The 27,106-nt window shown below is 44.2% G+C and overlaps 1 protein-coding gene and 1 non-coding gene across 5 annotated transcripts in view; both read right to left on the reverse strand.

The window, feature by feature from the left end:
• The window catches only part of SPRED2 (sprouty related EVH1 domain containing 2), a 112,790-nt gene that overhangs the window by 10,787 nt on the left and 74,897 nt on the right, over positions 1-27,106 (reverse strand). For all 4 annotated transcript variants that reach the window (XM_074341243.1, XM_074341240.1, XM_010963771.3 and 1 more), the window contains 3 exons: positions 20,197-20,374; positions 13,007-13,175; positions 10,761-10,825 (listed from right to left, as the gene is read on the reverse strand). In XM_074341243.1, coding sequence (XP_074197344.1) covers positions 10,761-10,825; positions 13,007-13,175; positions 20,197-20,340 — 378 coding nt within the window. In that variant the 5' untranslated portion in view covers positions 20,341-20,374. The remainder of the gene's footprint in view (positions 1-10,760; positions 10,826-13,006; positions 13,176-20,196; positions 20,375-27,106) is intronic.
• Positions 263-335, reverse strand: TRNAA-UGC (transfer RNA alanine (anticodon UGC)). The gene has a single exon. It is a non-coding gene; the product is annotated as a tRNA-Ala (tRNA).

Genomic DNA, 27,106 nt, shown 5'->3' on the forward strand with positions numbered 1-27,106 from the left:
GGCTGCAGTTTTTCTCTACTTGGGCTATTCTTGCCCAGTTTATAGCAAGGTTATGTGAGTCCTGTACACTGAGCTAGGCAGTGTTCCACCTTTTTCTATCCTCTGGAACAGTATCTTTTTTTTCTTTTTTTCAAAATTTAAGTATAGTTGATTTACAATGTTGCATTAGTTTCAGGTGTACAGCAAAGTGATTCAGATACATATATATTTTTTCAGATCATTTTCTTTTTTGGGGGGCGGGTAATTAGGTTTATTTATTTAATGGAGGTACTGGGGATTGAACCCAGGACCTCATGCATGCAAGGCATGTGCTCTACCACTGAGCTATACCCTCCTCCCTAGATCATTTTCTATTATAGGTTATTACAAAGATATTGAATATAGTTCCCTGTGCTATGCAGTAAATCCTCATTGCCTATCTCTCTTATGCATGGGAGCTGTTTCTTAACTGCCTAAATTTGGTCTTTTTAAGGGGTATGCCTTTGACAACATTTTCAGATTTTTCCATAGTTATCTAAAAACACGTGTTTTGAGTAATAATCTTTGTGTGGCCTGGGTCTAAAGCCCTCTAAGATGGCAGTGAGCTGAGACAGACTTTTTGATAAGGAAGACCAGAAGGCTGAGAAAAGAAAGGGTAAGGAGGTGGAAGCAAGAGTCAGAGGGCACTGAACTGAAAAAGCAGGTACTGCCAACCATAAAATAAGAAAATATTGCCACGATCAGCCTGCCCAAGTCCGCACTGGTACTGAAGACACCCACCCCCCTCTCCCCTGAGGGTTTTTTTGGGTTTGGGCTGGGTGCTTTGTGGGATGTGGGCTCAGATACAGGTGGACACGGGCAGGGTCAAGGCCAGGGCTTCCCTAAGGAGCGGCCCGGGAGATGGGCAGAGGGCATGCTAGGTGGGTGGATGACGTAGACCTAGGTTCAGGAGAAGGAAAAAAAGAGGCTCAAGTGTATCAGTGAACATCTGATAAACTCCTTTAAAAAGGGCAAGCTGTTAATGGCTGCACTCTGCAGACACGAGCTGTGCTTACTTTGGGAACTGAGATTTGCCTATAATTCCCCAGTATTTATCAACAAATAAGAGGGAAACCACGGAGCTTCAAAAGGTGATACAGACTTTTCTTTTGAATAACTGACTTCAATGGTATGATTCCTTGACAATAAATTAAAATCTGAAGTCCAGGACACTGGGCTGAGGCTGCCAGTTTCCCCAAGGTCATTGCTGCCTGGTTTGGGTGGGAATTGGTCTAAATGGAGAAAGGAGACCAGAAGATTGACGTCTAACGTTACCTGGGTGGCTGGCTCCCTCCTGTTGGATGGGTGTATGTGTAAAATGTGATTTCTTACTCTTGGAAGCTTGACTGTTCTTCCCTGTCCTATGAAGGGACCCTGAGTTTACCACCTGAAAGTTCTTAAAGAAGCACATGCATCTGTTCACATGCCGTGGGTCCGGGGATGGGCCTTTCCATGTGGAAGGCCAACCTCTTTGACCAAGGGATGCTCAAGGAGGGAGAGAAAGAACCAAGGAGGAGGGTAAGAACCAAGAGGCCAGACCAGCTAAGGAGGCAGTTTGCCTAAATTACCCATCCTGGGATGGAATCCCGGCTGCTGACCGAGGGCTTCTGGGGGCACCCAGGGTGGGTCAGGTCACACACTTCAAAGTGAAACATGCATTTTTCAGGACTATGTGCATCCCTTCAACTCCTCTGGGTTTTCCTGCTAAATCTGTTTTTCCAAAAGGAGGTTGGGGTGGGGAACAAAGACAGCAGCAGCTGGCGACCAGTGCTCATGGGAGAGCAAAGGTGTGCCCAGGGCTGTGTCTTCAAGGACACTTGGAACTATTAAGGGGCACCTGGATGACATCTTTCTGGAGTGAGACACCCTAAGTACATTAGTGAGATCATGAGAAGGCTGGTAACAGTTAATTTTCTCCTCGCTCTTGGGGATGGAGACAAATGGGGTGAAGCCTCCCTCCAGAGAGGCAAGCAAACAAGTAGAGCCCCTTTTCTTCCCTGTGTCCCCAGGAGCACATGAGCTGATGTGAACACCCAGCTCCTGCAGCCAAGCCAGCTCTGAGCAACCATTTCTAGAGGGCAGCAGGCCCAGAGATTCTGAATAAGGCAGAGAAAATAAAGTGAAGACACTGCGTAAGGAGCCAGTCCACATCCTCCAGGAATCATACAGCGATGTTAAGCAAAACTAGCACCGTACGGAGACGCTGGAAAACCTCAGTGCCAGGCCAGGCCCAAGTCGCGGGCCAGCTCTCTCACCTCTGTGGGCCTCAGTGTCCTCATGCGTGCGATAAGGAGGGGCCCTGGGTGATCTGCAGGGTCTGCGTGAGCTCTGACAACTACGTGTAACCCCTCTGCCGCCCTCCTCACAACATGTTTGTCACAGAGGAGTCTGTCTAAGACTGTGGCTCAAGTGATTCAAGAGCCCCAGGATGTAAGGCAACTATACCTCAATAAAAAAATAAGGCATCACCATAGCTAAAAAAAAAAAAAAAAAAAAAGCCACAGGATTAGTTCAGGTTGATAAACTAGATTTCTGCCCTGTCTGTAGACGCCGATACTTTCAAGTTTTGAAGATGGCTAACTAGTAGTAACGACTACCGTGTGTACTATCTTTACGGCACCCCACCACCAAGAGAGATTTCAGCAGCGGGTGCAACCAAAGCAAGATTCAATATTCTTCCTGTTGCAAGGGCTTCCCGTTTTATTTACTTTTTAAAAAAGCATGTATACACACATGCACTTATGTATAAGTATAAATATATACCGTTCCTCTCAACCTCAGGCTAGGAGACGAGATTGATCACAAGGAACTCTGGGCATCTCCTGCCTTTCAGAAGACAGTAAACCGGATGGTTGCGTGTGTCAGAAGGCTCCCCGGCTTGGGTGGTCTGGGGATGAGCTGTTGCCTAACTCTTGAGCAAAGCAAGCCTGTCCCCTCAGTAGCTATTAGACTGACAGGTCTATGGCCAACCCCTTTTCCTTTGGTAAGTAGGAAGTTGTCGCCTCTTTTGTCAGCTGGTCTTTGGGAACAGGCAGCACTGGCTCATGTGTCCTAAGGACCTACACTGGTTTCAGGTGTCCTCTTTCAAAGAGGCAAACAGACAGGAAGTCAGCCGGGCACATGCTCTTTTACAGCCCCAGGTAGCAGGCACATAGGGTCTAAGAGGCAGCTGGTGGGAGAAGGGAGATGACTTTGTCCTAGACTCAGACATTATCCCGTCCAGGACCCAGGGGATAGATGCAGTGGGCATTCTTTTATGGTGAAAACAACAACAACAAAAATTCCTACGTGTTAGACAAAAGCTTTATGTTTCTAAAATTTGAAATTAGGTGAAATTTTGACATGAAAGGGCTCTGACAGACCCACAGCTTAGCTTTTACTGGCCAGTAAGCAAGACCAGGTGTCAGGGAACCTGGAACATGTACTCCGCATGAATTAATAAAATGGAAATAGGAGTATCCTGCTATCCACAGCTCAAAAAGATGAGATGATACATGTGTCAATGAAGAAGGACACAAGTTGGTGGGCTGGCAAAATGCCTTTGGGCTTCCTGAAATTGAGACCATGTCAAAGCTTTCGTGTGAGCCTCAGACATTTAATTGCTTTAATTTAGCCACTGAAGTTACCACATATTGAAGTAAAAGATCCTCCTCTTGCTATGCAACGTGAGCTTGATAATGACTGTCCTTCAGAGGATAAAGCAGCTCCCATCCGTCCTCTGAGAACTTCCTGCCACCCCATGCCGGGCTGGGTCTCAGCCAGCAGCTCCCTGGTGTTGACCATAAAGCATAGCTGTCCTTCCTCCAAAACGTTTTTGCTTCTCTTAATAAACCACCATGGATGAGTTTCACTAGTTAAATTTCGCAGAAGGAATTTACATTTTCAACTTATTTTCTCTTTAACTTAGTCTCTCCTGGCCCCACTCGGTCCCAACCCTTTAATTCCACAGGTAGAGACAACAGAAACATTTTTGATCAATTGATCTTCTAAAATGAGACTGGGGTTCCCAAGCAGGCAGAGGAGAACCCATAGCTCCACTGAAGAGCCAGCTGAGGTTTTAAGCCAATGCCCTTGTTGAAATGCCCACCACTTAGGTGGTTCTTTGGCAAGTCTGAAAATCTGGTATATATCTGGTATATTTCATATGTAAAATTTACTGAAACTTACTGAATAAGCATTTCCTTTTCTTAAAGTTTTCGGAAAGGGAGCAGGCAGATTTAGAGTTTGCATTCTGGGTGAGCAGAGTGTGGAACTGGGCATGAGTCGCTTCACCGCTCTGAGCCCCGGTGACTTTATTTGCATAAATGGGACTGTCAGTAAGTACCTGATGGACAGCTGTGAGGACCAAATTCACTAACGTACGAGAAAGTGCAGGGCACAGGGCTAGGGACAGCTCCACACCATGGTGCCATTCCTTACCCTCCCCTTGGGCCAGCAAATAGAAACTCAAAGGAAGTATTTCATCCTGGGAAGGTTTTGAGTCCAAAGGGATCAACGGTCACAGCTCATTAATGGCAGAATCAAGTTTAGAGTCCTGGCCTCTCCCCAGCCTCCAAACTCTGCACACAAGGGGGTCACACATCACTTCACCTTTTCCAAACATCCTCTTTCTTAGAACATCAATAAACGAACCCCATTTATTATAAAACTGGTAGATTAGCCTTCAGTGTTCCTGGGGATGGATTAGGTGGAAAACACTCTTTAAGAAAAGGAAAATTCTGTGGTATTCTGCACCCTTCTGCTTCTGTAAGTGAAAGCTTGATATTTACAAAGCTCCGTGAATTCACTTTTTTCCTACTTACTCAAGAATGAAAATAAGCACAACTTGCAAAGACTCAAAAGCTCATCTAGGACAAAACAAACTGCTGCTTTGTACTTTGGTTTCCACCACTTGCTCTAGCCATGCTTCAGAAAACACCTGGGGTGGGTGGGAGGGGTTTGAGATGTCATTCGGGGCAACTGCTCTGAACAGCCAGAAAGTAATAAAATGCAGCTTGTAATAAACAGGATGTCAAGGGTTCATGCATAGGGCACGAGGAAGAACCAAGTTTTCCAGTCCGGGCAGAAACATGGCTAACAGCTGACGATGCTGTAAAAGACATTTTCCTACGTGAGAGAGGACTGCCTGCCTGAAGAATGAAAGTGCAACGAGACACTGAAACATAACCAGCTTTTTTCAAATGGGTTCTAGGGAAGAATTCAGACCCACACAAAATGCTATGAATGACTCTAACCAGTTCTGCAATGGACGGTACACAGTTGGTAGTATCCTAGGTGCGCAGGAGAGAAGTCACCTCATTACAGAGGATGGATGCCTTAAGGTGTGAGGGGTTCATTGGGAATCCCTATGGGACAGGCTGCCCAAATCCAGAAACAATACTTAGGTGGTAGTATAAACCTAGGAGGTGGGGGAAAAAAAAACAAACCCAAACCACATGCAGGGTAGGCCTTCCTCTGGCGAAGCTTCAAGTTGCATTCTGGGGACTTCCAGGCTGTGACACTGGCTCAGGCTCCAAGGCCATCACCTGAATAGGCCACATGTGCCATCAGTCACCAATTTATTCTCTTACCTCTCCTCCCCTTTCCAACTTGGGTCCAGGAGAACCCTAAAACACAACTCTTGAATAAAAGAGTTATATAAAAAACAGAACAGCTGAAATACCATAGATGTAGGTATTCAGTGCAGGAAGAGAAAAATGACAGTGGTGAACAGGAAAGGTGACGAGGTGGCGTTCACCGCTCCTCCACTCTGAGCCAGCCGTGTCATCTTTGGCGAGTCACCCATCGGACTCTGAGCTGCATCCATGACTGTCTATAAAACGAGGCAGATCCTTCTTTGCCACAAGGAAGGAGGTTGGCTCATCTGATATAAACTCAACATCCCTTCCAATTCCAAGACCAATAATTCTAAGGAGCTGGCAAGCCAAACATTTCCAGCTAACTCTTCGTCATTCCTCCTACCTTTAATGTGCCATTATTTCCACGGTGGACACACTGCTTCCTAACACTTAGGTGGAAAAAGCAGCCACAGCACCGAGAGCCACGGAACTCAGCCTGTTGCGTCTCTCTAATCTCTTTAAACCCCCAGATGGGGGATATCAGGATTGCTGTCACTGATCAGGATTGCTTGATTCCTCCTCCTCCCTTGAATGCCTCCCTCCCCTTTTTTCCTTAAAAAAAAAAATATATATATATATGTTTATCATTTCATATCTCAAATAGCAGTCTCGCCTCTCCCCGTCTTAGTTCTCACTCCCCAGAGAAATACACATGCAATTCTTGTGGCTCTGTCTTCTTGTATTTCTCTCCATCTTTTCAATGGCATCTTGTTATTCTACTATTTCCTGATTTGCAGATTTAGATATTATTTAAGGACTTCTTATTATGGAAGATGGAGTCTTAGCTATTTTATACACCCCCAAGTATCTTTCTATAAAGCAAATATTTCCCTAAGCCCCCTGCTTTAGAGCCAGGATCCAACCACTCAGCACAATGACAGCTGAAGCATGGACGACACTTGACCACAGATTCTAAATGAGCCTGCTCTGCAAGTCCATGGACCCTGCAGCTGCATTCTCCCAAGATCAGATTCAAATTCTCCTTGTCTGGCTATGAAGATGCTGATAACGTTTTTAAATGATTTTAGAGTTCTGCAGTGGTAAATAAAACACCAGATTTTAATGGACCAAATCTACAAAATAGGAATTTGGAAAATTTTTCATCAAATGATCATAAAACCTGGAGCCTCGCTAGTCCTACACAATCCATTTCCTTTAATCATTCTCTCCCCATCCCCGGTAACTCCCTTCCTTGCAGACTCCAAACCCTCTAGCCTCAGAGTCCTGACAGCAGGGATCCCAGAGGAATCAGCCCTAAGCCAGGGAGCAAACCAGCTCAGCCTATTCACAGAGCTTAACCATTCATATCTCAAGTTTACATGCACCTCCTCCATGAGACATGCCAGAGCACGTTCCCCCTCCCACCCCTGCCCAAGACAAAAGCACGACAGAGGAAGCGACTTGAGGGTCCTTCCATTCAGTCCCCCTCCAGGCTCCCCAGCTCTGAAGAGGGAGATGTGATGACAGCGTGCTGACTCTCAGCGATGCCCCGAAACGCCCGCTACAGAATGCTAGCCTTTGTTGTCGTTGCTTTGTATCCTTTCTATTACTCATCTTATAAATTTGCACCAAATGGCTCAGGCACTGGAATTCCCTCCTACATCCACATTTAATGCCGGGCACACCCTGGCCACCTAGGTGTTTGTGTTCATCTGGGAGGATCACGGTAACCGAGGTCTCCCGTGGAAGAGAGAGGACTGTACGGCAAGGGAGGAAGTCGGTGGGAGGCAACAAGAAGCATGAACAGCCAAAGGCTCATAGCGAGTGGCGTTGCTTGGAGCTCACCTCCTAGTTGTAGACTCAGCAGGAAACACAGCTAGAAAAATATGACACGAGGCTACTGAGACTCCCTTAAAAATTACCCACCTTTAGATGGTCCCCCAGGATAACAATAAAGCCAGTGAGTAAGACAGGAAACCCGATGGCTGTTCCACACTGTACTGGGGTTCAGATCACCCATTTATTGAGCACCTAAATAGCAAAGCTTTATAGGGCTGCAGAGACTATTCTGAAGAATAACCCGTTTCTAATCAGATGAAGAATCATTCATTCAGCAAATGAAATATGAAGACCAGAAAAAAGGGGCAGACTTTCAAGTGGCAAGAGAGAAATAAAGGAGAGTGCTACAGGATTTGAAAGAAGAGAGAACAGTCCTAATTGGCTGAGGGAAAACTAACAAGGCACACGGATGGATGAACAGCCCAAGACTCAGAGAGTCAGAGTAGTTGCTAATCAGCAGCCTCTGGTGGTGGCTCCGTCAGGAATGATGTGGACACATGCCAGGCTGGTGGCAGGAGAGGCGCAGAGGCAACAGTGGTGGTGACTGGCAAGATGCACGGGCAGGGTGTGTGTGTGTCTGCACATGCGTGCACACACCTGCTACGCTGGATGCTTATTTCACTTGGAGGCGTTGCAACGTGGTTGTACCAACCTGAGAAGTCAGGGGGACAGGCTGGCTTAGAGGCTGAGAGTGGGCAAAGTGTGAGCAGAAGACAGACCATGCTTGGTGAGTGCCCAAACAACTGCTCCACGGGGTTTGGGGGCGCCCCTTCCTCCACTTCATCCCCCAACGTAGACTGTGCAACCACATGCTGTCCACAGTGTCCTGTTTCCCTCCTGGCCCTGAGGAAGCCTCTGAAACAGAGGGAAACCCCTCACTCCAGCAGCAGAAACAAAAGAAATACTCCTGGTTCCTCAAGGTGTGCCTCTAAAGGTTTTCTTGTCCACACGCTGTTCTCTTAGAACAAGCTGTAAGAGGGCGTATCACCATTTACACTCCTTCTGTCTTAACTGAGTTCCAAGTTCTAAACATCTGTCTTACCAACGTAAGTCTTAGAATGCGAAAGACCTTGGGAAGCTGGAGGCTGGACAGGTATGAACGCAGCCGCTCACCTCCTCGGCTCCAGCTTTCAGAAACTTTACTTACTTCTTAGGACTGAAAGTCTAACAAACTGCAGGGAGCTCGGGAACAACAGGACACCTGACACGTTCGCCCCTGACGACCCTCCCATCCTTACATGGGATGCTGTGAGTCAGTGGCCTAAGGACTGGGCTTGTCTTAGGGAAGGGAGGTACTGCCATCAATAGGCCCCTGTTTGTCAGCGAGTAGGAGGAAGACAACAGGCACCAGGGCCCACAAGGAAAGCAGTTAAGCCCCACTCCTGCTGCGGTGAGTTTCCCGGTGTCTGGAAGCAGCAGGGCTGTGTCTACACCCCCTTCCAGGCGTCTGGTGTGGCCCTAGAGCATCACGTTGATCCCCTTTGGAGTAAAGGACAAAACCAGCAGGGAGGCTGGCTTCCGTCACCCCATTCCCTCTCGCCCTCTCCTGATTCCATAAATCACTTCTGGCAGGTAGCTGGGAAGCAGCTGCAAATGACAGTTTCGCTCTGGAGTACAGGAAGCCACCTTTTAACCCGCCTGCTGTTGTTTGCCTCTCAAAACGTGACAAAGGAACAGATGTAAGCAACATGCCAACTGCTGAGAGGATCTGCCTGGAGCACTGTAGGAAGCCTGCTCAGAGACACATCACACCAGCCACTCCACGGAGGCACGACTGAGTTCATTTCCTGACCCCCACCCCTTCAGGGTGCAACGCTCAGGCAACACCACGTACATCCCTGCTTCCGCCTCAAAGCGCCTTCCCAAACCCTGTTCCAATGCCACCGAGGTGCAGTCTGGTCTCAGCACCCGGGGTCTTCTCTGACCCCCATGCCCCTCCCTGTTAAAGATCCTGGGCCAGTTTCTAAGCTTCTCAGAGGCTCATCTCATCTCTGTCCAAACCACCCTGTTCCCTCCACAAGGAGCCGTGGTTCACACCCCTCTGTCTTCCCAAAGCAGTGTTTTTCAAATCACAAGTTGCAGGATGAGTGCATCGGGAATCAAGTTTAAAGGGTTGCAACTAATGTTTAAAATATTAAATAAAAAGCTAGCTTATGAAAGACACTCTTGGGACAACTGAGGAATTATTGGGGAACTTTGAGCTGATATTACAAAATTCCTACTAATTTTCTTCAGTGCAGTAATGGTGTTACGGTTGTGGAGGAGAATGCCTTATTTTTAAGAGATGCAAGCTCAAGTATTTAGAGGTGACTTAACTTTCAACTGGATCAGTAGAAAAAATAATGTGTGTGTCCATGTATGTGTGTAAGTAACTCAAATGTGCACAGATAAAGCAAATGGGGCAAAATGTTACAACTGCCGACTCTGGGTGTAGTGTCTACAGGCGTGCACTGTACTACCCTTTAAATTTTTCTGTGTGTTTGAAATGCTTCATAATAAAAAGAAGAAAACAAAAAAAGAAAAGAAAAAAATCTGAATGCAGAGCATAGACGATCTGGTTTTGGGTGTCTATGGATGTGTGTCCTAGGTTACAATGTAATGTATCTCTTACTCTGGGTCGAGACCAAGAGTTTGAAAATGGTGCCCTCCCTACAGTTCCTCGCTGCGCCAAACCCACAGCAGGCACACTGAACTAATTGTTTAATTAACTTCTAGGAGCACAGAATTTAAGCGAGGAGGCAAGCTGAGAAAACCATTTTGTCTCCAGTTACATCCCATTAACTCAAGCTGTGCCAAAATATCCAAGCCCATTCCTGCCTTAGCACACTGGGTCCTAACCTCAACTTGGCCTTCAGGACGTTCTTATCAGATGTTTAACTACTCATCAGGACGGTTACTCCCCGCCACCCCACAACCCCCTCAATGCCAGGAAGGTTGAGGGGCAGGGGTTGTTAATGGAAGACTCAGAGTAAGGTGACCAGTTGTCCCAATTTGCCTGGGACTGAAGTATGTATTTTGTGGGACTGGGGGCTTTCAGCAGTGAAACTAGGACAGTCCCAGGCAAACCAGGACGGCTGGCCACCCTAAACGTGAAGGACTGTGAGAGAGCGTTCGACAGCTCCAGGAGAGCTGACACTATGTGCCTCGTGGCACCGTTGCAACACGGGTGACCAGGGCAAACCCCAGGCAGCAAAATTATGACAAGTCAGAGATCTCCCTGCCGGCATCCCAGCAGCAACAGCAAATGCTAAACTGTAAAGTGTCTTTTATGCCCCGAAGCAGAACCTCTCTCTGATTAGTCACCAACTCATCGCAAAAGCAGAGGACAATGTAAGAGGAACTTACTGTAAAAACGTCATCATCGCCAAGCTCAGCTTCGTTGTGGATGGTGGAGGAGGATGTTGTTGAGCCTAAAAAGACACAAGAAACATGAAAAAAGGGTTTTCAAAGATGATTAAGTCGAAGCCAATCATTTAAAAAGTATATTGTAATAAAACCACATTCTATTCCTTTCACATGGGAATCACCAGCAGAAATATCTTAACCTGGGAATTAAATGTTTTTAATTTTACTCTTCTTGACTCCAGGCAGGACGTTCCCTAAATGAACTTTGCCTACTGTTGTTCCCAATTAATCCCGCAAACTTCTATATTGGCCGCTGGAGAAGCAGAGAGGCACCCCACAGGTGGTGCGTGGAGAGCCTGCCCACTGCTCTGAAGGGCATGCATCACAACCAGCCCCCACCAGTGCCCCCACAACATCCCCACCGAGTAGTGGGAAAAGCACTAAACAGAGAGCCCCAGGTGAGACCCGCCACAGTCTCACTGTGAGACTGGACTTCGATCTCTGGGCTTTTCATCTACCTGTGAGGGGGTTTGACTAAGTAGCTACTGCGGTCGCCTCCTGTTCTGAAATTCAGATACTGCCTTCTAAAACCCAGACTGTGGGAGCCGCCTTCAGAGCTGATGCTTGAGCAAGGTTTTCTCTTACAATACCAGGGCATCAGTGAGTTTTCTGTTTTTGCAGGCCAACATTTAAGCTCATGTCAGAAAATCCAGTTTATTCCATCAGGGAACGAACTGGTCATTCAGGCAGGGTTCAACTGATTTACCTGTTCATCTCTTTCTTCATTCCCTTCTAACAGCACCCAGTAACGTGTGGCTCAACTTAATCAACACTGTTAATGGCCAAAAGCAAGAATATATTTAAGCTTGCTTAAGTGATAGATATACCAAACGGCAAATGTAGTCTCTATCTTCTCCTTTTCTTGCTGAGGTCTTACAAAATGTGCATTTAGAAAATATTTTGCTGTTACATAAAATTGAACTGAAAAGACTTGCTCAGAAAGGGATGAGAAATACTTAAATTTCCAGTGAGGGATTCACAGGAGCAAATGTACGTCCCACAATACCCTGCATGCAGTTCCTCCTGATCTTGGAGGATTCTTCTCTACTATTTGAATTACTCTAGTTAATCAATGTTTGAGGCGAGTTTGACAGAACAGAGCGAGGAAGAGTGTATCCAGAGAAAAAAATTACTAGAGAATCCAATTTTGTGTGCAGCTTCAGTGATTAAGTGCATGGACATACGGCAAACTTCTATCAATAATACAGGAGCCGTTTTCTCTTCTAAACATGTCAAAGCTACGTTTAATAACACGATTTTAAACACTTATGTCAGACCTATGATGTGAACACTGGGGTTTACTCAAAATGAGTTGGCTACCCCATGGCTACAGTTAACAAATTCATGTTCCAGCCAGAATTATCTCACCACTGATGCTAAGAGATTTTCCATTTAAGATCTGCTTTTCTCTCTTCCCCCAAATTCACAATGAAGAAAATGACTTCAGAATACATTTATTTCTTATACAAATGACACATATATTCTTTTGTGATTGATCTCCCCAAATTCTGAATTTGGCTTCACCATGCCTTGCTGGATATTCCTGTCTTCACAGGGCCCTGGCAATGGCACCTTTAACCCTCTGATTTGATAACTCAATGTGTTGAAGTGGACAGTTTGTGTCTCTGCATCTGTGGATCAGACAAGTCCACGAGGAGGACTGACTGCCCAAGAGCCTTCCAGGCCATGATTAAATGCAACACAGTATCTACCTGCTGCTGACCCAGGGACTAAGGAGTCACAGAGCCCTCTCCTTTTTTTGGTGGCAGCCGTCCACTCTGGGCTTGCACTACAGAACAGTGGGAAGGCCTCGAGCCTTCTGGGCCCATTAGAATCCACTGTCTACTTCTGAACCAAGACAGATTGGACCAACGCCGTTTTTCAACAGTCAGGGAAAGGTGAAATCCATCAAAAAGTCATTCACAGGGAAGCCCAGAACTTGTCTTTTCAGAGCAGAGTCTAAAAACCCACTGGAACCCCTCCTTACTCTGCCCCCCATCTCCTTCTCCCCTGCACTATCACTTTGTTTCTTCTCCTTGGATGTTCCCCAAGCTTTGGCCTCTGCTCACCTGTTCCCCCAACCCTCTGGCAAATTAACCACAAATATATGATGGCAGACAACTGGGATTTAAAGAACCTGGGAACTTCCCACAGTCCCACTGAGAACGCAGCGATAAATCCAATACCTTCTATGAGGTCTTCGATTGCTTTCCTCACTCCCCTGTCAAAGGCTCGAGCATCAGCAGGGCTTTGGAAAGTAAGTCCAAACTTCCTATTGTCGACCTTCCAATGATGAAAGGTTGGGTTGGCTTTGGTGTAGACCAAGTCCTTTCTTACGTAGCATTCTAAAACCACCTGAAGGATTGAAACACACAGGCGGGTTACTTGTTAAACAGCCATGATGGTGTCTGGTTATAAAAGTCTAACTAGGAACCATGCCTGCTCGGTGGCAACTAACTAAAACCCTCCCCCCACCCCCGTCTTCATGAGTCTGCGCAGAAGGCTTCTTGGAGGAACCTTCGCCTCCCTCTGTTGACCACCCACTCCTCCCCCATCACTTTGGGGGTCCTCCGTGTACCACTGCGCTCCTCAGCCATGCTCGTCATCACACTCATTTTCCTTCCCCCTGCCCCTGACTGGCGGGCACTGAGCCCCAGACGTGGGGCTTTGCTCTGTTCCAGGTTGACTGCTTCTACATCAGGGCCTTTGTATTCATGGCCCTCAGTCTTCCTTCCTCAGCCCTAATGGGTGTTTCCCAGTGACCTCAAACTCAACCAGCTAAAAAGTTAACACATTTGCTCTGAAATTTCTGCCCCTGGTTCCTTCTCCCAACTTCTGCATATCTAGCAAGGCCAACCCCCTTCTATTCATTCTCTCTGGCTCAAATCTCCGTGGTTTTCTTTTGCCTCTTCTGCTTTCTCTGTCCTCTGTATTATTAACCACCAAGTTCATTTCATTTTCCCGACAACATCTTCGGTACCTGCCCTGTTTCAGGTACTGTCACTCTGACCTGGGTCTCAATTAACCTTTTATCTGGAGTATTAGAACAGACTCCACATTTCTAGCAGTCTCCTCTCAGAGCTGCCTTTTACTGAGCTATAACTTTGCACAGATTGTCTCAGACCTTTGACCTTTTCATCTCTAAAACAGAAGTAACACCAACATTATCAGTGAGAACATGCACATGAACATGCTCTGAAAACACCCAGCAATGAGACACCCATCAGGGTCACGCTCACTTCCCCGTATACCCCATCATGTTTTACTCTTATTTACTTCAGTTTTTGTCACCTTCACAATTTAGTACTTGATTTCACATTATTCTCCAGTAGTTTCATGTGCATTACATGAGTTTCCGGTTAGTTGCTCCCCTAACTAGACTAAAAGATCAAGATGTCGTAGAAAATTACTCCCTCTGTGTGTAACGCAGGGCTATTGTTGGTAAAGACACCAGAGTTTAATATAATAGAAGAAAAGAGGCATTGCGATCATGGGGATGTAAACTTCGTTCTTCATTCACAGGAATCTCCAAAATAACAACAACATTTATTACTGTGGCTTCATGATGTATATACCAAAACGATTTTGCTAAGTTTTAACAGCTTTGATCATGCTCTGGCAAAGTTCTACATTTAACAAGATGAGATCTTATTAATTTTAGACTAGGTGAAGGGGAAGAGTAAAGGCTTGCCTAAATTAGTATAAATTCACATTAGAGAATATTTTTAAAGGAGTACAAGTTTCAAGAATACATCTAAGCAAACAAATTAAGTACTGCCTAATAAACGTTCCTTAACTTAATAAACAGATGAGAGTAACAGTCAAGCCGGCATATCCAATAGCAGTCCTGCACACTTAACTAGGTTACATTGTATTGAAAGAAGACAACAGGCCCCTCACACGGTTCTATTTATGATTAAATTGCTTATTATGGCCATTTCCCCCTAAGAATAGCGCAATGATAAAATGTCAGCCCAGCCCCATCCCAAATTGGGGAAATCCAAATAACCAAGGCTTTAACTAACAAATGGTATCTATTTTAGAATTTAATAGTCTCAATTCAAGGTCTCAAAATAAACTTTTTTTGTAAAAACAAAGACTTCCAGTTTCTCCCTATTTTCAGGGTGGGTAAAACTAGTCTTGGGTTGACATTTTCTGAGTTTAAGATTATTCCAAAGGTACATTTTCCTTAGGAGCAGTTTAATAAATTCTTAGCAAAGTAAAGTTCAGCCACGTAAATTATGTGAGGGGGGAGGGGGCCAGACGCCATCGCTTTGTCCTCCTCTTCAACAAGATTACGTCATTACATATCTCAGTTGAATGACAAAAGTGAGAAAGTTCAAATGCTTTAATCTTCACAACAGGTATAACCCCTCTAGTGAAGCTTTGGCATCACAGGTATAAGTCCTCTGAAATGAAGTTTAAGCATTAACTTAAAACTTGAGAAAAGCTTTTAAGATGATCTTTTTAAATGAGATGCGTGGGAGAAAAAAAAAGAGATTTTTGATTCTTACTGGAGGTTTAAAAAAAAATCTCCACGAGAAATTCATATCGTGAAAGATTTAAGGAGTTTGGGTGAGTACATGAAGGTTCCGTCCTCACTCATCTCTCCCTCCCTACCCTTAACACCGGTCCATCTCCAGAGCTGCCCACTGTCAGCATGGCAGACACAACCCGTTTCCTTTCTACAGCTCCTTTACATACTCACCTAAGTTTGTGTGTGTGTGTGTGTGTGTGTTTAATTTTTTTTTTGGAGGGGGGGAGGTAATTAGGTTTATTTACTTATTTATTTTTTAATGGAGGTACTGGGGATTGATCCCAGGACCTCATGCATACTAGGCATGCGCTCTACCACTGAGCTATGCACTCCTCCCAGTTTGTGTGTGTTTAAATGTAGCCACACCTATAAGTTGCTCTGCAACTTGCCTTTTCCTTAATGACATGTCTTAGAGATACAGGAAGGTATAAAGGGCTCTGCTTAATGGCTGCATAATATTCCTCAGCATGGATATATTAGAATTATTCAGCCATTCTCCACAGTAATGCACTTTTAGGTCATTTCTACTTGGCCACTCTTGCAGACAGTGCTGAAATGAACATCCCTGTACATATTCTCAGAGGTTGGTCTCTGGGCTCTTGAAGTCTTCCCTCTCCATCCTCAGGGCCTTTCGGGGCGGGGGTGGGGGTCCAGGATGGCAAAACTATTTTCATAGAAGTAAGACATATTTGCCTTTTCACTGTGTTGCCATTTCTGCTAATGGTGCCAAAGGAACGATGGGTAACGCTGCTGTGCTGAGACATGAAGCAAGGCAAGGCGGTGGCACCAAACGGTACCAAAGTCACCGGGTTCACCACTGTCCCTCGGTCAAAGTAGAAAAGGCCGGCTTTCATGTAGGACTGTTCTTAATGAAGCAGTTAAAAATGATTAAATCCTGACCTTTGAATATGCATCTTTTACTTCATGTGAAGTGAGAAGTACATATAACTGGATTCTCACATCTGCTTCTGCATTCGATCTGCTGTAATACGCTGCTTTGGTTGAAGTATGTGAAGAAACTCTCTGGCTTTGCACAAAGGTGGAGCTGGGAAAGGGAAGGGTATTTCTAATAGCCTTTCCATTTCTGTTGCACGTGGAAGGATGATGATTGTCTCAAGGAAAAACTTGTGCAATTGTTGCAGCTGTGAGTTGAACTAACTGCTTTTCTCATGGATCACCAGGTTTACATGAAAGAACAAGGAACAGATGAGCTATGGTTATTCAGACTTGGGTACCTGGCAGACAGTTTCTTGAAGATGAACACGGTATGCCCATCACCTCAAGGAAAACAAGGAGATACTTGTTGCCAACAAAAAAATGTGCACTTTCAGGTGAAAATTAGAATTCTGGACAGCTTCCCAATACTTAAAGACTTTTCTAATGACATCAGTGGTGAGATTAAGAAATGTGATTTTTTTTGATACTACAGAATTAAATGTATCAATATTTAGAAGATCTGTTTAACTTACTAAACTATTATTTTCCAAATGACCAGTGCATGATGTTACAAAATCAGGGATGAGTAAAGGCTCCATGCAAAGAGAAAGAGAAACCAGTGGATCTCAAAGTAACAGAGGATTTAAAGATCATTGATAAGGCTTCAGAGTCCACATTTAAGCAACCACTATAAGCTCTGAGTTTTGGTGTTGCACCAAAGAAGTATATCTATGATTTCCTGAAAAGACTATTAGACTATTTCTTTGTTTTCTAACTACGTATCCGTGTGAGACTGGATTTTTTCCCACATGCTTCAGTCAAAACAAGATACTGCAACAGACTGAAAGCAAGACTCCAGCTAGCTTCTATTAAGTCAGATAATAAAGGGCATTGCAAAAATGCAAAGTAATACTACTCTTTTAATTATTTTTTTCCTGGAAAATAGTTATATAATTATTTGCCATAAAGAACGTCATTTATGCTAACACTACTGTTTAATTAAAATTTTTTTGTTTTAATTTCTAATAAAGTAAATAGTAGTAGCTAGAACCACAAAACAAAAGCTTTTCCTCACATTTTTAGAGTAGACAGGGATTCCAAGACCAAAAATGTCTGAGAATTTGTAGCTGTCAATAGATTTTTGTAAGTCTATTACCATAGGATAGTTTAGATGCGAAACGGCCAAGTAAAAAGTAATACATATTTAAAATTAATATCCTGCCAAATTTTGCCTTTTGAAGAGCTTTGCCAGTTGGAGCTCCCACCAAATGTGTGTGAGCGTGCTCACAGACCTGCACAGGAATGATCAACCTTTGGTTTAGATTTTGTGATTAATTTTCATAAGGTGATTTCTCACAGGATTCATTTAAGTAAAATCCTCATGTCCATTTACAATAAGAGTCAGCTCAGAAATTTTTAATTTACATATCCTTTCTCAGGAAAATCTGATTGTCTCTAACCGACAAAAAATTATCCAAATAATGACTTTGTGAATAGATTATTTGGAACAGAGACTTTTCCCGAAGAAACAATGGCAGTTAAGTTCACAGACATCAACAGAGAATTCAAATAAAAGCAGCAAAAAAAAAAAAAAACCAATGTGCTGAATTCTAGAACTGTACTACACTGGAAAAACTATTGCCAACACTGTTTCTATTAGAAAAAGCCCTTCACGATTTAAAAGAAATCTAAAGGCCATCTGAGGTTGACATAATCGATGACAAACCACAGAAATACCAGGAAAAAACAGACCTAAAAACATGTAACTATTTACGTAAGCTAATTTGTGAACACAAAAGTAGTAACAATAAAAATAAAAAAGGGAAAAAGTTTTCTCTATCCAAATTTTTGTAGAAAAAGAACACCAACTAAAATTTAAAAAGGCAAGCAACAGATTATAAAAAAAAATATTTGCAGCAAATATATCAGATGAAGATTAATAACTTTAACTTGGAGGGTAGACATATCAATCAGGCCCCCCAAAGATAATTCAGTTATAACTGTTTAACCAACAAAAAACCACTTGATTTCATTATTAACCAACAATAAGATACTACATTACTCTAATCAAATTGATAAAGATTTAAAATATCTGACTTCAATGTATTAAAGGAAATTCTCAAATATGCTGGTAGCAGTTCCTTGTACAAGTATCAAAAGTCATAAAAATCTGACCCCCCCCCAAGTTATTCCAAGAAAATAATAATTGTGGAAAATGCAGGTAAATAATACTGAGGTAGGGGGTGGGCAGGGAAAGAGTATTAGTATTTGACACTAAGGAGATCACCAAACAAACAATGGAACACTGATCTGATATCAGCAACATGGAAAATTTCTTATGAGAAAGTTAGAGCAAAACAAATGAGATCCAAAACTTTTTACGAGCTCTGATTACAGCTACGTAAAAATAAAAACAGGCACAAGGGGGAAAAACTGTATCAAAAGGCCAAAGGTGGTTGTGCACATGGGACTTTGGCTCTGTTTGGGTCAGAGTGACAGGGCATCGATTACTGGTTCCCGGCCCCCAAAAAGGGGTTGGTCACCCAGAACAAGGAGTCTTTCTGAATCTTAAGTCTCTTTGGTTATAATTATAAAGGCTGCGGAAAGGATGCAGTGACAGACACAACTTAACTGAAAGGCCACAACCGTTCTTAGCCCTTAGGCAAATGCTGGATGAAAGGCAGTTGTTTTACTTTTTCTTGTAGTGTGTTTACGTTGCCTTTACTGTGACTATCTGATAAACAAGTGTTTTATTTGACTGCGACGTAAGGAATTTCTTGAATGGGCACATTTCTTAAAATGAGCTATATTTTCCCTTTAAATTTTTCATTCATTTTCAGAAATGAATCAAGTGTGAAAATATCATTTCTGATCCCCCATAAATAACATTTAGAAATTGTTATGTCAGATCTATTTTGTGCCCTTAATAAACATTAAGAAGTGATTGCAAAAGAAGATTAAATTTGTATACTTGGCACATAAAACTCAACAGATGCCGCTGTCAAGGGTCTCAAATGGACCACTGACGTATCCCTGTGGTGTCTGTATTTTCTCTGTTGAGATCTTGTGCGTTCTGAATCAACGGTTGGCTTTGGAGTACACGCTCTTGGATCAAATACAGATAGGACCATGTTCTCCCAGGTTCCAGGCCACCAATTAAAAACAGACACTCAATTTTCCTTCGTAGCACCGAATCCTTCATAACATAGAACTGTCCATCCAAGTTTCTCCACGAAACTCTCTGTTATAAACTATCAACGCCCCCATCGCTGTGAGAGAATGATTACTCTCCAAAGTGCCTATTTTTAAGCACGCAGGATTAGGACAGAAGTGTTTAAGGCCACTGCTTTTTGTTACTTTCTTTTCCCAAACATGTTTTTATTCATTATCTTAAGAAATAGAAGCTGCAGTACCTTTTAGATAAGCTTTTTTTTTTTTTATAAGTAACAAAACGTTAGATGACTTCGTCTTTGCATTTTAGCTTCCACCCTCCAAACCTGGATGGCATGTTCCATGAATAAATCCTACCGTTTAAGAGACTCTGACTTCACAGCTCACTACAGTGTGATTCGTAATAAAGAACAGACTTTTGTTTTGAATATCTCGTTACTGTGACAGAAAGACAGCTTAACTAATCAAAGACGCAAACAGGACAGCCACATGCACGACTCCTAAGCATCTGAGTTTTATGGTGTGTGGTTAAAAAGTGACTCCACTGGAAAGCCAGGGTTCCAGTTTGCAATTTGGCACCAGCTCCGGGAGTTCTAACTTTGGAAGCTTTTGCGAGAGTTTGAGGTCAGAGAAAGACGGGAAAAAAAAAACCTACAGGAAAGGGGCTATGATTTAACGTCAAGAAATCAGTCATTGCCACTTTAACCCACGCGTTGCACGCCTGCCATTTACCAGTTTGTCTTTCTGTCGTTCACCATGGATGAGAAAGCCGCTTCGTCCATTGCCTTCGGGGTGCATGACCTTACAGACCCCCACGCGACTGATCCCGCCTCCTTCCTGTGGGAACCATCCCCCGCTGGAGTCATCTCTGGTCATAACCACAGCCTTGACGCGCACAATATAGCTGTCACTAAAACGACAACAAGAAGAAGGGGACATGACAATGGTCTGGAGCTGGAGGACATGTATCACAGTGTGTAGGGTGACCACAGCCAGTATTTTCGGGACTCATTGAAAGAAAAGCGACACCTGGCAAGCAACCTTAAAGGTAGCCCATCTCACTGTTCAGGGGAAAAACAATAGAACTGAACTCGATAGAAATGAACATTTAGTAGGGGGAGAGTATAGTGGTAGAGTAGGTGCTTAGCATGCACAAGGTCCTGGGTTTGGTCCTGGGTTCAGTCCCAGGTACCTACCATTTGAATAAATTAGTAAAAACCTAATTACCACCCCCCCCAAAATTTTTTAAAGAACATTAGAAAAAAAAAAAAAAAAGATGCCCAGTCCCATTAAAAAATATTTGTGAGTCTTGGAGGATGTATGCAGGCATAACATTTTCCAGTTTCTAGGTGTAAGTATTAATAATAAAACAAATGCACTGCTATCTACAGTTTGGCATCTGTAAGTTAGGAAAGGCAAATCTATTAACTTAAGAGGATATTCTGATTTCAACCCTTAAGACTTGGTGTATAATTAATGACCAAGGTTTAACATTTTATAAGCTTTAGCTTCTGATTTAGCATAAGAGGACAGTCCACTCCCACATCACAGATTCACCATGCGATCATTTATAGAGGTGGAAAAATATTTCGATTCAAATACCCTTTACACAAGTGTAGCCTTCTGCTTATGATTTTATTTTTTCCAGTCTAAACTTCAATTTCGCAATAAGTTCTTTTGCACATCTGCCAAAAATCCTCTTTCTCCTCCAGAGACCCACTCTAGCTTCTTTTCATTCTTCATTACTTTTCGAGAAATTTATTGGGATTTTTGGCTAGGCCATTAAATTCGCACTTGCTGTTTTCTTTCTTTGAATAACATTCCTTTCTTTAATCATTCAAATGTATATTCCCATCTTCTTTCTGTGAGCCAGGCGCTGTGCCAGATTCTAGGGAAACAAAGATGCAGAGTAACACAGAACCCCCTCTATCCGCCCCCCCAGGCCCAATGCTCAGAGTCTGGCCAGGCAATCTGCAGGAGACCACTTAGATGCCAGGGTCCCTCTGCGCCACATCCCTCACCTCACTCAGCCCCAAAGGCGCCACCCAGACCTCCCACCACGCCCTGCAGCTCACGCGCTTCTATGACCCAGCTCCCCTCCCACTGTACCCCAGGGGACTGGAGGTCCAACATTGGCTTATGTCCTCATCCCTTCCTTTCACTTGTTTCTTTCCTTTGGTAAAATACACACGACGGAAAACTGACCATTTTAGCCATTTTAAGTGTACCATTTAGTGGCATGAAGTACTCTCACACTGCTCCACAACCATCACCAGAACATCAGCCATCCACGTCCAGAACTTTTTTCATCTTCCCAACTTGACACTCTGTACCCATTAAACACTAACTCCCCATCCTCCCCCCTCCCCAGCCTCTGGCAACCACCATTCTGCTTCCGGTTTCTAGGAATCTGACTACTCCAGGTACCTCATGTAAGTTCCTTCCATTTTCTTAACCTAAATGAAAACACGCTCTGGGCTGAGTCACGTGGCTACTCACATGGCTGCCTTTTCCCTCCCGCATCCTCCCCGCTGAGCCTAGATGTGGGGTCGGGTATCACCTCTGTAGCAGGCTGTTGGCTCTCTCTCCAGTTCCCCCGAAGTTCACAGTCTGACCATGCTCCCACTGCCCTTCTTCAATTTTCCTCAGGCCTCTGGGTCACATCCCCTCATTCCTTGAAGACATTAGTAAGTGGGCTCACTGTCCCTCCATCTCTTCACCATGAGCCCTGGCATGATTCTTTGTAATTTCATTATTCACACAGAGGATCCTTCCAATTCTCTGACCTCTCAGTTTCTGGAGCTCTTCTCCTCCAGTGCCCTTGTCTTACACCCAACCTGAGCCACCCATGCCTAGGTCACACCCTTGACCTTGTCAGTCTTAAGCATCCTGCTCTCCAGCCACCACCTCCCAAGGGTGCAGCTCACTCTCTCCAGACTCCAGTGACTCTTCACCCCACTGGGGCCGACCCTCTGTTGTTCCCTGTTCCCCACACCCTGCAAGTTCTCATTTGATTGTCTACCCAACTCAAGTCCCATGGTCTGTCATGACATCACTGTACAAAACCTTAACATCTGCCCCCTCTTTCCTCATTGCAGTTGCCTGGCCAAACTCCAAATCTTGGGGAAATTCTATCGTCTACTTAACTCCATGCCTCTATTCAGGCTGCTGTACATGGGGAGAAGGAAAAACCCATCCTACGATGCTCACAGGTCTAGTTTTAAAGTCCTACCCACTAAACTCAAAGAGGGTCCACCCAGCAACCTGCTACAATTCCCTGATCCATCCCCAAGAAGATTGTTCCACATGTCCTCCTGCCCCCTCCCTCTTAGGTGATGGATGAGCTTGCTTTAATTTCACTAAGAAAATAGACACACTCAGAAGAGATCTTGCACCAGTGCCCACCAGCATGCCTACTAGTCAGTCCCAGTGTTTGCTCCCTTTTCTCCTGTGAACATGGCCAAACCACCCATGATCCAAGCCAGGGCCAACAACTCCACTGAAATATTTTCTGTGTGCTCACAGTGCCCCAGTTCACATTACCATACCCAGACCTCTTCCCCAAGCTTTGGATCAGTAAAACCAACTGCTTATGTGATTTCTCTATTCTGGCACCCCAGTAGGCACCTCAGTCAACATGTTCAAGATTGAACGCTTGATTCCCAACACTTTCTGATGCTACTGGTTCTTCCTTTGAAATATACCCAGAACACCTCTCAGACAATTTCAACAGTCTCCAACTGGCCTCCTGACTTCCACGCTTGCCCAACTTTCTAAGAAAATCAAAAGGTAAGTCAGATTAAGACATTCTACTCAAACCCTCCAATAGCTTCATTTATTACTCTGAGTAAAAGTCAGAATCTAGTGCTTATCTTACTACTCTCCTCCTTGCTCATTCCACTTCAGTCCCACTGTGCTTGATGGTCCTCCACAGTAAGCACACTCCTACCTCAGGGCCTTTGCACTTGCTCCTTCTTTCACCTCAAACCCCATTTCCCACTCTTCTCCCCACACACCAACTAGGCTCATGTCCTTATTTCATTCAGGTCTCTGTCCAAGGTTATTTCATCAGAGAAGACTTCTCTGTCCACTTCATATAAGGTAGCACCTTCCACTCCTCTTATAACCTCTCACCGTGCTTTCTTTCTCTACCTGTTACTAAATCAATATCTGCCCTATTTGTTTGCCCACTCTTCCCAACTAGGATGTAAACTCCATGTGAGTAGGGACTTTGCCCTTTTAGTTTACTGCTATATCTTAGAGCCTAGAGTGGTATCTTATATGCAGTAGATCATGCCATGAGTCTGTTAAATACACAATATTTATAAACAAGTTTTTTAAAAAATCATTTATAGCTAACAAAATCTCTGAGATTTTGTTAAGTATTCAATACTTAATTTGCTTATAAGCCACAACAGCTTAACTGGGATAGGGTAAAGATTTCCTTTTCATTAATAAGAAAATTGAATTTTTAAAAAAATCACATGGTTTCTATCATTGATCTATTCATCTCAGGATTCAACATGCATACTCCTTTAGATCAGAGAGATTAAGAACATTTTATAGTATTTGTTTAGATTGGTTACATACAAACAATTTGAGAATATACTCCCACCACCCCAATTCCCCATTTATTCTAGAAAAACTAAGGGGTCTCAGGATGTGTAATTCTCCAGTATGAAACACAGCAAATCTTCTGTGAATGGACTGTGGGTTCATCCCAACAGGAAATGGCCAAGGTGAATAACTGAAACTCTACACATCCCTGGTTAAAACATGCTTTTACTTTTTTTGTTGCAGCTGTCTGCTTTTCTCTCTTCCCTTGAAGGGATTAAGTTAACAAAAAAAAAAAAAAAGGGAAATTTGCATTACTTATGTCAGTGCCATAAACTTATTTCTGAAAAGTCTTCATTTATTAGAGATTCAAAAAAATACCCTACTCCCTGGCTTCCAGACTACAGGGGCTGCAAATTTTGGCCTTGGCTTGTGGTCCGCAGCATCCTCTTTCCTGCCCTGATTCCTCCTATGCCCCTTCCTGAGGGCACAGGCTTCTCTGTGATGGGCTGTGTGAGTTGGGGTGAGGGGTGGACAGAAGCCCCCCATCTCCTCTGGCAACAACCCCGACAGCCAGCATTAACTGAGGCAACTGGCTATTTAAAACAAGGCAGGGGGATAGAGTGTTGCACTAAAAGCTGCGAAGGATGTCTGGATAATCCAGCTGCATGGCTGCACGCCAACTGCTTCCTATCTGCAGTGTATTTACGTTACTCAGGAACCCACCCCGCCCAGACAGAAAGGACAATGAAGTCTACTACCAAAAAGGTATAAAGAAGGAAAACTCCTTCCCACCTTCCCTCTCTCTTTCTGGAAAGAATTAAACATGTTTAAACCAGATGTGGGGTTTGTTTGGGGGTGGGGGGCAGGATGGAGCCGGAAAGGCAAGAGCAGATTCATTTCTCAATTTGCACAAGGAAAACGCTGCTGGTATGCTTGAGAAGAATTTTCCAAAAAAACGCTATCATTGTCAACAACAACAACAGCGTGCTTCTGCAAGTTTCAACTGTTAAACCAGTGTAACTGATTAGAACCTGGTGAAGTTCCAGGCGTGGGTCCAAACACCAACTGAATGGAGCCTTGTGTCTGAACATGAGTTAAACTGACCCTAAGAATCAGTGTCATTGCAAATGGTGTTTGACCACCACCATATTCTTTGGGTGCCTTTTGAATAAAACTGGCTTTTCTGAATTGGGCTGGGGATCTGCCCAAACATGGTTCCTTTAAGGAAAAAGCTTTACACTCCCCACCCATGGCCTTATTTGTAGTAACAGGACTTGCTATTCTGGGATCACTGTGATCAGGCAACAGAGGTAGGTGACATCCCATGGCAGGATGGGGAGGGACTGAAAGATCGACTTTAAAGCCAGATTTTTACTTTGGGGTGCCCATTCTAAGGGGGAAAGGAGTTGTTTTGGATCTCAGGCCTTTATGTTCTGTTCTCCCCAGATTCAAAGGAGGTCCTGTCCGGGCCACGTTACAGAAGTAAACCAAGGAATTGTAGGAACTGGTGACGAGGCAGCACTGTGTCTATAAATGATATTCAGAGCCAGACAGGTCAGCACGGCCTTGACCTTCTCAGTAGCTGAAGAAACTCCTCTTTTTGAGCTTCAGTTTCCTCATTTGCAAAAAAACTCAAGAGCATACCCTGATGGGATGTCCTAAGGGTCAAAAGCAGTAATAGAGGTCAAGTGCCTGATAGAGAGAAGTTTGGTAAATGGTAGCCGTCATAATTTTTTTTTTTTCCTGAAAGGCTGACTTAAATTACAAAAACCGGGTCCTTTCAAGACCAGCATCCCTAGCTACTGAGGACTAGGTTTCCTGCCTGCCTGCCTTTCTCAGCTGTCAGAGAGCAGAGTGGCAGGGAGGCTGTCAGGCCCTCAGCAGGAGAAAATACCAAACAGACCTCCAGCCATTATTAATGCCAGGCAGATTTGCAGATTTATAAAGAACAGGTTTGAGCGTACATTTCAGGCACACCTGTAGAGGAGAATCATTCCATCTGTCGTCTGGGGACTGGTCCTCTGCTCCTTCCCCTCCCCCATCGGTTTCAGAGACAGAGCCTGGAACTTTTACATCCCCCATAAATCCTTCCCCAGCCCCCTCCTCAGCCAGCCCTTATCTGATTACATGGCTCCTTTATCTCTCCATTATGCTAAACATTACATTCACTTCCTCCCGGCCCTCTTTCCACCCTTCTCCACTTCACCAGACCTTGAGAGGGATTAGTCAAGATCCCAGCCTCTCAGGCTCCCTCTTTGCCCAGCATTACCCCCCGCCCCCCCACCCCCGCCAGTTGAGCCAAATATAACATCACGTCCTCCTCCAGGGGAGTCAGCGCCAGTCTTCACTGTAATCACCCACCCCCGCCCACCCCCAGTCTTCCTTGTGCCTGTAGATTTATAAAAACTCTTCGATTTCATCAAATTATCTATATATATATCAAGTATTACACGTATATATAAAACGTGTGTGTGAAATAGATGTCTCGTCCTCTTTTGAAAAAGCATCAACAAAATATTTCAGCTGAATCAAATATGTTGACAAGCCAAAGATATCGGTCAAATTCTATTTAAGCAGGTAGTGGTTTCGTGATTTTGATTAAGTATCAACTCTGTAAGAATTTTTTTTGACTGCCCTGGCCTTAGAAATAATCCTAGCTTTCTAGGCAAGGAAGTTGTAGATGAGGTAGTTTTGTGCAGCTCTGTACAAGCCCCTGAAGGTAGAACAATTGCTCTGACTGCTTACTGTCGACCAAACTGTGTGCTGTTTGTATGGTGAGGCCATAACAGACAACAAGTGATGAGAAAAGCCAGCGAGACACGTGAGACCTGGCACCAGCTCAGCTCTCCTCTCAAATGCTGATGAACGGGCACTACAAAGCAGAGAAGAAATTTTCTGAACATTAAATGTTTGCTCCATAAAGAGAGCTGGTTTGCATGATATCAGAGTTGGGGGAGCTAAAAAGCAAGCTAAGATCACTTAAGAAAGAGGCTTCCCCATGTTACTTAACATCCACGAAATCAGCCACGAAGCACACTTGATGGAGAGCCGTTTTGGAAATCGCCCTACCCCAGCGTCTGCTAGT

This window comes from Camelus bactrianus, chromosome 15, assembly GCF_048773025.1.
Source record: "Camelus bactrianus isolate YW-2024 breed Bactrian camel chromosome 15, ASM4877302v1, whole genome shotgun sequence".
Taxonomy (NCBI): domain Eukaryota; kingdom Metazoa; phylum Chordata; class Mammalia; order Artiodactyla; family Camelidae; genus Camelus; species Camelus bactrianus.